This window comes from Eulemur rufifrons, chromosome 1 (assembly GCF_041146395.1).
Source record: "Eulemur rufifrons isolate Redbay chromosome 1, OSU_ERuf_1, whole genome shotgun sequence".
Lineage (NCBI taxonomy): Eukaryota > Metazoa > Chordata > Mammalia > Primates > Lemuridae > Eulemur > Eulemur rufifrons.
The window spans coordinates 56515689-56530231 of NC_090983.1; the positions used below are offsets into that span (position 1 = coordinate 56515689).

General features: G+C 40.3%; 1 protein-coding gene across 1 annotated transcript in view; it reads right to left on the reverse strand.

The window, feature by feature from the left end:
* The window catches only part of UBR3 (ubiquitin protein ligase E3 component n-recognin 3), a 182101-nt gene extending 175401 nt beyond the window's left edge, over window positions 1–6700 (reverse strand). The window contains exon 1 of the mRNA XM_069494206.1: window positions 6127–6700. Within this exon, the coding sequence (XP_069350307.1) occupies window positions 6127–6671 (545 nt within the window). The 5' untranslated portion in view covers window positions 6672–6700. The remainder of the gene's footprint in view (window positions 1–6126) is intronic.
* Window positions 6701–14543: the final 7843 nt, after the last annotated feature.

Consider the following 14543-nt stretch of genomic DNA (forward strand, 5'->3'; position numbering starts at 1 on the left):
GTGGCCATTCACAGGCATGAGCAGTGCACAATACAGTTTCAAACTCCTGGGCTCAAGTAATACTCCTGCTTCAGCCTCCTGAGTAACTGGGACTACAGGCATGCCTGGCTTGTTTTTTTAATTGTGGTAAAATACACATAACATAAAATTCACCATTTAAACCATTTTAAGCATATAACTCAGTGGCATTAAGTCTACTCACATTGTTATACAACCATCTCCACTATCTATTTTAAGAACTTATTCATCTTCCCAAACTGAAACTCTGTACCCATTAAACAATAACTCCCCATTCACTCCTTCTCCCGGCCACTGTTAACCACTATTCTACTTTCTGTCTCTATGAATTTGATTATTCCAGGTAATCCAGGTACCTCATATAAATAGAAGCATACAATACTTGTCCTTTTGTGACTGGCTTATTTCACTTAACATACTGTCTTCAAGGTTTATCCATGTTGTAGCATGTATCAAAATTTCATTCCTCCTTAAGGCTTAATAAATATTCCATTGTATGTATGTATACACATTTTGTTTATCCATTCATCCATCACTGGACAGCTGAGTTATGTTTTAAAGTTTACATCTCTTTACTGAGATGTATACTCAAATATTTATAAATTAAAATTATAAGGTATCTGATATTTGCTTCAAAATAATCCAACCTGGGAGGAAAGAGCAGACAGTGGTAGGGGAGAGGTGGTAATAGATGAATATAATATCATTTTTCACTTATGAAATCAGCAAAAATCAGAAACACTGATAACACCATATATTAACATCCTGGCCAGGATGTAGGGAAACAAACTCTTTCATACATTGTTGGTGAGAGTGTAAATTATTAATAATTTATTGGAGGGTTCTATCAAAGTTAAAAATGTACATTTCCTTTAACAGAGATATAATTTCTAGGGATTTATCCTTACACATATACACAAAGAAGTGTATACAAAGATACTGACTACAATAGTGTTTATAACAGGCCAAGACTAAAAATAATTTAAATGGCTATCAGTAGGGAACTGACTGAATAAATTATAGTACAATGCAGAAATATGAAAATGCAATGGAGTACTATTTAACTTTAAAAAAGAAAATGACCCACACCTGTAATCCCAGCACTTTGGGAGGATCACTTGAGGCCAGGAATTCAAGACCAGTCTGGGCAAAAAAGAAAAAAAAGCAGAATAAAAAAGAAAATGAAACAGTTCTATGTGTACTAATATGAGACATGTCCATAAGTATGTTAAGGAAAAGAGCAAGGTACTGAAGAGAATGACACTATTCAACCACACATTCACTGCTTCCATTTCCGGCACTGCCACAGATCAAATAACCTAAAAATCTCCCACAACAAAACATCTAGAAATGCTGGATAAATAACTACTAACACTCTTTAAATGCATAATTAAGCTTGAAAGAAAGTAAGGGAACTCTCTCATTGAGGAATGAGATGGAGAAAAGAACCTTTACTTTTTACCTTATCTGGTTTTATTTTATTTTTATTTTTTTTTTTTGACAGAGTTTCAACTCTGTTGTCTGGGCTAGACTGAAGTGGCCTCATCATAGCTCACTGCAACCTCAAACTCCTAGGCTCAAGTGATCCTCCTGCCTCAGCCTCCACCCGAGTAGCTGGGACTACAGGCACCTACCACCATACCTGGCTAATTTTTCTATTTTTGGTAGAGGCAGGGGGGGTCTCACTCTTGCTCAGGCTGCTTTCAAACTCCTGGCCTCAAGTAATCTTCCCACCTTGGCCTCCCAAAGTGCTAGGATTACAGGCATAAGCCACCACACCCAGCCCCTTATCTACTTATTTTTATGTTATACCAAATAGTATTATTTTTTAAATTAAAAAAAAGAAAAAAAATCATCCCTTGAAGCACTGTGTAAAAAGCTATGCATTTAATAATCAATGCCAACTCTTGAATAACTAAAGCAATGCAATCTTACAGCAACTTTGCAGATATAGCAGCTGCTATTTTTACCCAATTTAATTCAACATTTCTGAGCACCAACTAAGCACAAGAGACTGTGCTGGTCTCTAGTTAGTAGCAACATGAAGTCCCTATTTTTTAAGCAGATCATAATCTGTGAGGAAGAAAACCAAGGTAGCACAAATATCTATAATACAGAATAGAACTTGAAAATATTCATCCTCTGCATCACAATTTGAGAACTAAATAGTTAAAATCCCAATTTCTGGTTAGTGGCCCATCAGAGCCCAAAGCCAGTCAGAGATTACAGCTGACCCTTGAACAATACTGGTTTGAACCGCATGGACTAACTTATAGGCAAATTTTTTTCAACAAAACTTAGATTGAAAATACAGTATTCACCAGATGTGAAACCCTAGTACATGAAGGGCCAACTTTTCATATACATGGGTTCCCCAGGGCTAACTGCAGGACTTGACTATGTGCACATTTTGATACATGGAGGAATGGGGCGAGGTAGCCCTCACCCCCACTATGTATACTGAGTGACAACTGTATCTTAGGTTTTCCATGGCATGTTATCTTGTTTTGAGTTCATCCATCCATCAACCACTTGTGACAACGACTGCACTTATTCACTAGTGGTAAAACTATGTTGTTATATAGTTAATACTGTTTCCATAGCCTTTAAGAGCTCATCCCACAAATGAATGCTCAATTGTTTTCTTCCTTTGGTTTACATATCTGTTACTATTGCCACAATGATTCCATCAATACTACTAAGTCAAAAATAACTGAATCCTCCCCATATTTTTTATTTACAAATTTGAAAATTAAATACTAATACAGTTGTGATAAATCCAAGATTCTTCCCCATCTCCAATCACACAACATCCTACACGCAACAGTCAAACACTGTGTGAACAGGATTAAGGCACAGGAGGATTTTTCTTTTACTAAGAACACAGATACAAGGAAAAATGGAATCCTTCCTCTAAAACTAACTAAACAATGGAATTTACAAACTTTTACAGCAGCTGGAATAACAAACCCCCAAATCAACACATGTTCAATCTGTAATCTAAAGGGATTTTTTTTTAAATAGCAAAAACTGAGAGAAGTTAAATATATTCTGTCCATCTCAGGGTAGTCCAGTTTTGCCCACCAGAAACACTTATAAGTTGTTGATGATTTCCAGTTCTGAAAAGGTTTCAGAGGCAGCCTTCTAGCCTGCACTGCTGTCCAACATCACCTATGTCTCTTGAAGCAGTAAAGTAGTTGTGTAGCCCAGAAGAATTTTTCTACCCAACACAAGGAGTTGTAAAAATTGCAGAATTACATGGCCACAATATTGTTTATTGTTTAATCTTGTCCTTTGTGAAATCAGACATGGCAACTGCTGGCATATAATAGGCAATAGCTCTACATTTCAGTTAGAGATAGTAAGAAATCTTTAAAAACTATGTATCAATTCATAGAGGGTTGCTACACTGGGGGAATAAGTATCTATCTATGAAATATCAGTAAAGATTAAGAGATTAGGATGCTGTGAGATTAGAATGTTGACTATGTACAGCCTGGGTGCCGCAAACCTGTATGAGTACTTTCAAAGAAACTCACTAACATATTTCTGGTCCTGCACTGAAGTATCACGTGAGATCAGACTTGCATCTCATCCAGGACAACCTGATAATTACCACTGTGTTCCAAAAGTCAGGGAAGAATCAGTATTATTTCCCACTTTCATGTTTTTTGGGGGTCTCCTAAATCCTAACCTAGTTCAAGAAGTAAAAATGTCTAAGTAAAGGATTGTTCCAACTCTTCTATGTTTTGACGTCTTTCTTAAATTTAAAAAAAAGTTACTAAAAAAAAAAAAAAAAGAAAGAAAGAAAGGCCCAAATAAGAATGGCATATTAAAAAAAAAAAAACAACAAAAAAAGACAAAACATAGTATTGAACAGAAGAACCAATAAGAATGCTACTTAGTAGAGGCAGGAGAGAGAGGTAGTTGAGTAGTCAGGCTCCGGGAGCCAGCATGCCTAGCTTACTAACTACATGATCTTGAGCAAATTTCTTTTAACTACATTACCCCTATTTTCCTCTTCTGCACAATGGGAATAACAACAGTAACAATCTCAGAGTTGTTAAAGAATAAATGAGTTAAATGATGTAAAGCAGTAAGAATCTGACCATTTTTAACCAAACAGATGGATAAAAATCCAACGTTTTAATAACACTGTTGATGAAGCTGTTGGAAGACAAGCAGTCTCATACACTGCTTAGTATATTAATACTAAGCGTTATGGAGTACAATTCAGATATTCCACTTTTAAGAATTTATCCCACTGATATTCTTGCACAGGTGGAAAAAGACAGGTATACACTAGGTTTTTTATTTCATACCTGAAACCCAAACACCCATCAAAAGAGATGATTAAATCAAGAATGGCAAATTCATGACACAGAACTCTATGCAGTAGTTTTAAAAAAAAAAATGAGGGCACTTACTGACCGATAAGACACCTAAGATAACTAAAAAATATAAAATGTAGAACAGCAAAAGTTACCCTTTGCATAAAAAGAGACTGAAAAACTAGGAAACATATTCAACTTTGCTTGTTTTGCACTAAGAGAAACCACTAACAAAGGCAAGGAACTAAGCAGATAGGAGACCCGATGGGAGGTAAACTTCAAACTGTCTATATTTTTATTATCTTTTTAGCTATATAAATATCTTACCTATTCAAATATTAAATCTTTAAAAGTATTTTTAAAGTTTTAGGGGTACAGTTCAAGAGCTCAAATATTAGCTGTGATTATTATGTTGTTATTAGCAAGCTCAAAATACCTCCTTTCTGAAGCCTTTTTCTTACTCCCTCTACACAAAAGCCTCCTCTCCTCTAACTCCCAGACTACTATTTAAGGAATTTATCATTTTCTACTCCAGTGTAAGTGGATTAAGGGGTAGGTCAATGTCTCACTCATTTGTAATATCCAACGAGCCTTACTTATACACAGTAGGTACAAACATTTTGTTGTAACAGTAACCTACAATTATTACAAAAGAGAAAAAGGTGGCAATTTCTAAAAAGATTATATTCTATCATTAATTATAGGGCCTGAAAATTGAAAAAGTTGAATAACTGGATTTGCTAGAGTTCTTTCAACTACTGCCTAGCCAAAATCGCCCCCTTTCACTAAGTTTTCCTTTTTTTTAGGACTGTCCCTGATACTGACATCATGTCCCAAGCCAAGACCCGACATGTACCAACTCTCTATAACTCACTGCAAACTCTAAAATATTGTGTTTTCTCATAAGTCCCTACATCTGATCCATCGCTCCTGTCAAAAATGGATGCTCCTGTTATGAATGCACTTGTTGACTCCTTTTAGACAGATGTTCACATATTAGTCAGTGAACGAAGTGTCCTTAACTGAAGAAGACCTAACACTTGATGCCTAATTCGCTCAGTGTTTTGTTTGTTCTTCTTGTATGGAAGGTATTCTATAATTGACTGCTCAGTAGCCCAATTCTAGATGTCACTCCAGCACACCAAATACTCCACTGACAGCACAACAGTCACTTTTCATACAGGCCCCTCCCCTTCCCTCCTCCCTCAACCCCCCATCAGCTCAAGAGCTCTTTCCCTCATACTGACAGACACACTGACAGTTCAGAAGCCCTTTTCCCCATGCGTCCTTCCCTGCAGTTACAAGACTACTTCCCCACCTCTCATCATCCCGCGACTCAATTCGGTCCCCAATATCACCCCGCTCCCTGCCAATCACAACCTAAGTCTCTTCCAAAGAACCAGGCAGCTTTGCAACCTTTCCCAACAAGTACACAACTGACAGCTCGACATCAGATTCCCCAAATATCCTTTCCTCCTCCCTTCCCTCCTACTCCATAGTAGGAGCTCTCTTCGCGAGCTCTCTTCTCGCTGTCACTTACCCATCCTGGCTTCTCCGAAAATTCACTGCCCCGTTCCCTAAACACGCTCTCTGCTCTCCCCGCCTCCCCACCCCCTTTCTACAGCTGACAGCTCAGTCACCTCCATCCCCATGTGGCTGCACCCTCCTCCACACTCTTCTCTTGACAGCTCAGGGTCGGCTTCCAGTCCCCCAGCCTGGGCTGCCGGCAGTGCCCCCCGCCCAGGGTAGTCTCGCCCGGGGGGAAGGCTTCACTCACCCACTCTCCCGCATCACATTGCTGTCCCCACAGTCACAGGCGCCCCCGGCCTGGCTACGGAACATGTTGAAGTCGTGTCCGGTGTGGTCGCCCTGGTGGAAGCACTCGGCGCACAGCGACATGCAGGGGGAGATGCCGCACGTCCGGCAGCGGTAGGCCACGAAGTTGGCTGTCCAGACCAGGCCGCAGAGCGCCGCGGGGTCGTAGGCCCGCACCGCCGCGCAGAACTCGTCATAGCCGCCGCCGCCGGCCAGAAGGCACTTACACCACTCCAGGGCCTCCTCCTCGGCCGCCCCCGGACCGCCCCCACCGCCGGCCGCCGCCGCCTCCTCCCCGCCCGCAGCCGCGGCCAGCGGCCGCTCGGCGCTCAGCACCCGCTCCAGCAGCGCCTGCAGCTCCTCAGCACCTGCCCGGTTGTCTGGCCGGCTTAGAGCCGCCTTCAGGTGAGCGGCGGTTGCCGCCTTGTCTAGGGCCAGCCCCGACGCTGGCAGCTCCGGCTGGGACGGCTGCTGGCCCCCGACGGCCGCCGCGGCCGCCGCCGCCATGATGAGAGCTCAGAATTTGGAGAGTCCAGGACCGGCGGCTCCTCTCGGGAGCGTGCGGGAATTGACTGCTGCGATTGCTCGGCCCGCCCAACTCTCGCGATACTCCGGAGCTGCCGCGGACCTCCGCCTACGTCCCCGCCCCTGCACACGCCCCTGCGGGCTGCGGTGCCTCTCCCCGCCCCTCTGGGCTGGGCTCCTCCTTAGTCCCTTAGCCCCAAGGCCTCAACCTCTTGGCTCTCAACTTTCAAAGTTGAGAGCTACTGAAATAAGGGATTCGCCTCAAGAAATATCTTTAATAAGGGCAGTTTTTTTTTTTTATTTGCATGGACTTCAGGAATTACAGACAGCATCTTTCAGCTGTGTTTTAGGCATCTGCATTTCGAGATGTAGATTTCCACTGTTAGTGAAGTCTACTCCTACTATTGAAGCAGGGTTATAATTTTTCCCCTGAATCAATTCATATCCTCACATTATTACCAAGATAATCTTCTAAAGCACATTCTTTAGAAAACTACAGTACATCCTTACTGTCATTTTCCTGTTCAAAATCTTTAGTAGAAACAGAAACCAAACTCCTTAAATCTTCACTCAAAACCCACCACATTACAAGTCTCCCAACCTTACCTTATATTTATCTTATATTCTCATCCTTATCTCTTGATGGCACTCCAAGTTTGCCATACTAAAAAAAAAGAGACCAATGGACCTGTTTTCCGAAGATGTTTTATCATGTTCTGCCTCTGGATCTTTATTGTTCCTAATTCTCACTGTACTTCAGCCCACGCACTCACCCCACAACCCTATTAGAGCAATATCTGCCCATGTAATGTCCTTGCTTTAAGAAAAAAAATGACCTGCTGCAGTGGGTTGGAAGCTGAGGTGGGGGTGTTGCTTGAGCCCAGGAGTTGAAGGCTACAGTGAGCTATGAACTTACTTGATGCTATAACTGCCTTGAGTTGTAAAAATCTTATCCCAACTCAACCAATGGTAAATTTCTTGAAGGTAAAGAATGAGTCTTTTCATCATTGCCCATAAATGCTCAAATATTTGATTATTGTTGTTAAATGGAACATAATTACAATACATAGTGCTTCTTGAATACCTAGTATATGCCAGCCCTTTATATAGTATTTCTTCTAATCCCCTCAATAATCCTATGAAGTAGGTACTATTAGAGGAAACTAAAACTTAAGGAGGTGATTTTTTTACACCAAAACACATAGCAGGCAATTAACACATTAACTGCCATGTGAGTTGTATTTAACTCACGATAGTTTTGAGCCTGGGGCCTCGTGAAGCATATATAACTCACATGTCTCTTCACCGTGGGAGCCACCAGAACTATTTTTCCAAGTTGCATATAACTCACACACAGAAAACAATAAAAAATAACAAATTTTTCATTAAATTAGAAAGGATCATTTTGTTTTCAAAGTTTTTATTCTATTTTATAATAAAACATTGTGGCCCCCAAGGAAAAAAAAATTTTTTTCTAGTGTGGCAGTCAATGTATTAAGTGAGCTGGGACTAGAACCCAGGTCCATCTGATTTCTTTTTTTTTTTTTAATTTTTTTTAAAGGCTGGTCAAGTGAAGCAGTGGGAGTGGAGAAGGAACAAAGGAATCTCTAACTGGTTGTGATCAATTATTTGTAAGCACCAATGCACTCAGACCAACCAAGGTCCACCTGATTTCAAAGCCTTGCTCTTTCTACCACACCAATGTTTCCCAAACTTGCCCGATCCTAAGGATCACCTGAAGGTCTGCTTACAAAAACAAAAACAGATTTCCAGACCTAATTTCAGACCTAAGAAATCAAAATCTCCAGAGTTTATAGTGCCCTAAGTAGAAAAACATGAATCTTGAAAGAGATCATTATCAATGATCCAGAAATGAAAATCTGTAGGTTAATAACTTTCACATAGCTGGATGTGTTGTACAAATAACTCAGTAACACTAAACAAAAGACAACCAAGAATTTAAAAACTGTAGGAGGAGCAATCCAAAGAAGGAGAACAAGAGTGTTTTCAACCAAAACCAAGTAATAGAAATGAATTAAACATAATTAAAACATGTTATTTTACATGTCCTGGCCTTCTTAATTAGTTAAATATTTCACAATAATAATTTAAAAATGATAAATAAGTTAAAGGGGGCCGGGCAAGGTGGTTCATGCCTATAATCCTAGCACTACGGGAGGCCAAGGCAGGAGGATCAGTTCGAGACCACCTTGAACAAGAGCGAAACCCCTGTCTCTACTAAAAAAATAGAAAAATTAGCTGCAAGACCACCCTGAACAAGAGCGAAACCCCTGTCTCTACTAAAAAAATAGAAAAATTAGCTGGGCATCATGGCATGTGCCTATAGCTCCAGCTACTTGAGAGGCTGAGCCAAGAAGATCGCTTGAGCCCAGGAGTTTGAGGTTGCAATGAGCTAGGTTGACACTACTCCACTCTAGCCTGGGCAACAGAGCAAGACCCTGTCAAAAAAAAAACAAAACAAAAGAAAACATTTTACTGCTTTAGCTTTCAAAATCAATATGACAGGCTCTCAAATCATTGCTCCTCCCAGTATTCTAAGGTTCCTATCATTCTGATCCAGGAAGTCTGACATTCTTCTTTTTCAATGTATTAGTGTAATATAAAAACTCTTCTGTGCATTTGCACTGCAGGTGGTGAGCTGTGACCGGCTCTGGGATGGCGGGGAAGGCCTGAAGGCCTGGCCGGGAAGGTGGCTTGGGGGGTCCCATCCTTCCTCATCTCTCTCTCTCTCTCTGGGGGGGAGAGTGTGTGGCAGGCCCAGCCCCTGAGTGTTACAGCCCCCGGCAGCAGCACTCACTGAATCCCAGGGCTTTTATAAAATAAATAAATAAATAAAAAATAAAACAAAATAAAAACTCTTCTCAATTACCTCTGTCTCAAATTACTGTGCTATGTCATGGAGAATTGCTACAATGATCATATTTCCATGAAGAAAAGCCAGGTTGAAATTTAGCTGAAAATGCTATACTTCACTTAAATGCTATGCCTCATAAGAAGAGCACAACATTTAAGCATGCTACTATTATTACTCTACTAAAGACACTGAATAACGATGCAACATACTGCTGTTACAGAAAGCTACAAAACAATATATAAAAACTATGTGTTTTTATGTATTCCAGCTTAATTAATGTGAAGAAGAATCTTACAATATTTCTAAGTTGGCTTTTCAAATTAAAATAAACCACACATGGCCGGGCGCGGTGGCTCACGCCTGTAATCCTAGCACTCTGGGAGGCCGAGGCGGGTAGATCGCTCAAGGTCAGGAGTTCGAGACCAGCCTGAGCAAGAGCAAGACCCCGTCTCTACCAAAAAAATAGAAAGAAATTATATGGACAACTGAAAATATATATATAGAAAAATTAGCCGGGCATAGTGGCGCATGCCTGTAGTCCCAGCTACTCGGGAGGCTGAGGCAGGAGGATCGCTTGAGCCCAGGAGTTTGAGGTTGCTGTGAGCTAGGCTGACGCCACGGCACTCACTCTAGCCTGGGCAACAAAGTGAGACGCTGTCTAAAAAAAAAAATAATAATAATAATAAAAAAAATAAAAAAATAATAAAATAAACCACACAGAAAAGATAAAAGCTATAAATGACAGCATGATTTCTTCCAAAATTAAAAAAGGCCCTTAACAGAGAACTTATAAATTAATGTAAACACTCCAAAACTGCTTTCGTATGTATCAGTACACTTTCAGTTAAAAGAAACAAAAACCTAATTTGAACTAGCTTAAGTCAAAAAGGGACCATATTAGATTATATAAACAATGGAGGGGAGGGAGAGATGCGCCTAAATGCATCTCCATCTTTGCTGCCAGTGACCACCATTGTCTCCAAAACAGCTTCTGTGCATGGGCCTATCCCAAACCCAGTTCCAGGCCAGACCCCCCACCACTTTATAACAAAGAAAAAGGGTCTCTTCTCTGCCAGCTCCACTGAAATCCCTGGGAAAGTACTTCAACCAACCCAGCTAGTGGCCCATCCCACTCCTATTACCAGCAGGGAGAGGAGAAGGTAGCTGCTCAGCAAATACATATACAAGATGCCCACAACAGTATTAACTTCTAAATTTCTGCCTGGCCTCCAAATACAGAACAGATCTTCTGTATGTGCACAGTAAGTTCACCTATTCTAATGGCAATTGTTGAATTTCATACAATAAGGAACACTGTGCTTACTAAGTACAAGGTATTGTGCCAGGTGATCACATTTAAGATTCATCAACACAGAGAGGTAATTATTACTATCCTCATTTTACAAGCAGCAGTGATACCCTTCATTTCACAGCCTTTAAAACATAAGAAAGAACCCTAGAAGAAAAAGAATTAATTGTTCCTACTTGTGCCTGTCTTCCTTCCTTCTTACCTCCTTCCTTCCTTTCTTTCTTTATCAATAACTGAGTCCATTAAGACTTTGCAGCTATACTTACTGCAGTCTCTTATTTGTTTAATAATGAAGCAAGGACATTTTTAGTAAATTTCTCAACTCATGATTTAGAAATATTTTTGGGAAAAAAGCACGACAGTGCATTAAGGGTTTGACCTATATTAGCTCCTTTACAGACTGGTCTGTGCAACTTTTCCAAGGTTATATAAATGCTTAACAACCCTCCTGGGTCTTTCTTCATTATTGTTTAATACTATTACAGGTTGTCCTCACTTTCTTTCCCTCACTTTTTAAAAAAAATTCTAGGAAAGTTTCCTTCTTTGCATCTCTATTAAAGCCCAGAAGATTTTTACCTGCTGCCTTATTCACGTAAAAATTAACTCAAAAAATATTTCTTGGGCCTCTACCAGTTGCTCTCTGCTAGAGCTGAGGATAGCACTGTGAACAATACAGACAAGGTCCATGGCATGGCCTGGTGTGGCACAACTCCAGGGGGCACCAAATTCACATAGAAAACAACGCTCCTGACATGGAGCTTATAAACTGAAGGAAGCATATTATAAATTGCAGCATGATCTATAAATATATTATTACTGTTATTACAATTATTATTACTTCTGATCTTAAAGTGAGAAAACATTTTTTTTTTTTTTTTTTGAGACAGAGTCTTACTCTGTCACCTGGGCTAGAGTGCAGTGGTCTCATCATAGCTCACTGCAACCTCAAACTCCTGGGCTCAAGTGATCCTCCTGCCTCAGCCTCCTCCCGAGTAGCTGGGACTACAGGTGCATGCCAAAATTCCGAGGCTGATTTTTCTATTTTTTGTAGAGACTGTTAACTCATTTTTGTCAAGTTAAAAAAAAAAAAGCAAGGTATAGGCCAGGCTCAGTGGCTCACGCCTGTAATCCTAGCACTCTGGGAGGCCAAGGAGGGAGGATCGCTTGAGCCCAGGAGTTTGAGGTTGCTGTGAGCTAGGCTGACGCCACGGCACTCACTCTAGCCCAGGCAATAGAGTGAGACTCTGTCTCAAAATAAATAAACAAATAAATAAATAAACCATATATACACAAAACTATTAGAACTAAAAAATTTCAGGATACAAGATCAATAACAAATATCAACTGTATTTATAGATGCTAGCAATGAACAATCTGAAAATAAAATTTAGAAAACAATTCCATTTACAAACCAAAACACCAAATAGAATAAATAGAATAACACCGAAAAGAATAAAATGCCTAGGAATAAATTTAACAAAAGAAATGCAAGACTTGTACACAGAAAACTAAAACATGGTTGAAAGAATTAAAGAAAATTTATATAAATTGCCACTACAACTTGATTTCTGCTCCTATTCTATGAAACCTGACCTCTTTCCAGCCTTTGACACCACTACCTATGCTTTCTTTTTTTCTTTTTCTTTTTTTTTTTTTTTTTTGTTGAGACAGAATGTTGTTCTGTAGGCCAGGCTAGAGTGCCATGGCGTCAGCCTAGCTGCTCACAGCAACCTCAAACTCCTGGGCTCATGCATGCCCGGCTAATAATTTTTTCTATTTTTTTTTTTTGTTGTTGTTAGTAGAGACGGGGTCTCACTCTTGCTCAGGCTGTTCTAAAACTCCTGATCTCAAGGGATCCTCCCACCTCAGCTTCCCAGAATGTTAGGATTACAGGCATGAGCCACCGAGTCTGGCCACCACTACCTATGATTTCATTTAAATAAGATACACAGGATCTCTGTTATTTTTTATGATTACATATGAATCTACAATTATTTCAAAATTAAAAATTAACTTAATTTTAAAAATAGAAAACATTACCTTCAACCTCTGATGGACCAATTGTCCTTTGTAGATCTGGCTAAGTTCAAGTATCCATTTGGCTCAAATCCTTTACTCCACCACCTCCCTGTCAACAGATAACACTACTATGACTTCAAAGTAACATTTATGGGGCATCTGTTTGACAAAGTACTTTATGTACAAAGAACTTCATATGATTAATTCATTTAATTCTCATAACAGATAACTTTGAATACAACTTTTCAAAGGCAGTAGCAGCCTCAGACCTTCTCTGCTCTATCAGCATCCATTCACTCCCTTTTTTCTTCCTTTAATAATGAAAAAAGGTGTCCATCCCACAGGCTAAGGGCAATCCTTTTACTTAAGCACTGGATCCTGCCTTCTCAGGATCCTAACTTCATCCAGTATCCTCTTTCTTGTGTTTTAAACCCCTCCCTGTGTATTAGCTCCATCCTGTCAGAATTTAGATATTTTCTTATCTCTTCCTATCTTATAAATAAATAAATAAAGCTTCCTCGAACCTTACTAAAGCATCAAATCATTCTCACTTTTTTCGTAGCCATGTTTCTCAAGAATTGTTCACATTTACTCTTTCTTTTTCCTAAACTTCCATTCACTCCACTACAACTTGATTTCTGCTCCTACTCTAGGAAATCTGACTTCTTTCCAGGCTTTGACACCACTGCCTATTCTCTCATTTAAGCTCTCTTCTTTGGGTTTCTCTGACATCACCTCCCGTATGAGAGCTGAGGTAAGTGACACAGTTGTCCTTAAAAAAGAGAAACAATGTTATGATAAAGTAGGGCACAGGAATGGCCAAAGAAGTAAAGGCGAGTGAAGATGGATAGTTTCTGAGTGGAGATTTGGGAGATAAGAAGCGAAAGAATCAATCTGGACCATAAAACAAAGTGACTGATGTTACCGAACCCACAAGGGGGGGTTCAATGTCCCCCTTCCCCATCAATTACTGAGAGAGAATTGTCAGGAGGAGAGGATTTATTTCCGTGGACCCTCAACAGAGAGGAGGAGGTATAAACTGCCTCAAATCCTCCTCCCTGACCAACAGGGTCAGGGGAGTTTTCTGCAGGCGACACAAACAATGCATGAGGGGTATGAGCATCACTGTGTGTTTGGGGTGGAGTGCAGGGCACGCAAGCACAGTGGGAAATCATGTTAGTACTTACGCCCCATGATCAAAAAATGGCAACTAAGTCTCTCCCAGGGCGGAGATTTTAGTATTACAATGAGCAAGGGGTTAATATTGGTCGTTCTTTCAGCCTTGCAAGCAGGCTCAGTGGGTCTTCAGGCACAGTGTGTGGAGGCGTATTGTTTATCTTGTATTCTCCGGACAAGCAGGTGGTGTGAAGCTTTGTAGGAGGTTCTGCCATTCCTGGGAAAGAAACTCAAAAGAGAATGCATCAGTACAACAGAAAGTTACAAAGTTCTGGTCAGCAAATTTTGCTAAAGAGTTCTCTATTTTCTGCCTAATTGAAACTGTAGCCACTAAGTTACCAGGGCTGAGATAAATCTTGCTGTCAAGGCCACTTAAAGCCGCCAGCCCCAGCCATAATGTGAACACTGACAACTCATCTGAAATATGGGGAAACTAAAATCATTGAGAAAACATTTTCTTGTTTATAGAACCGGT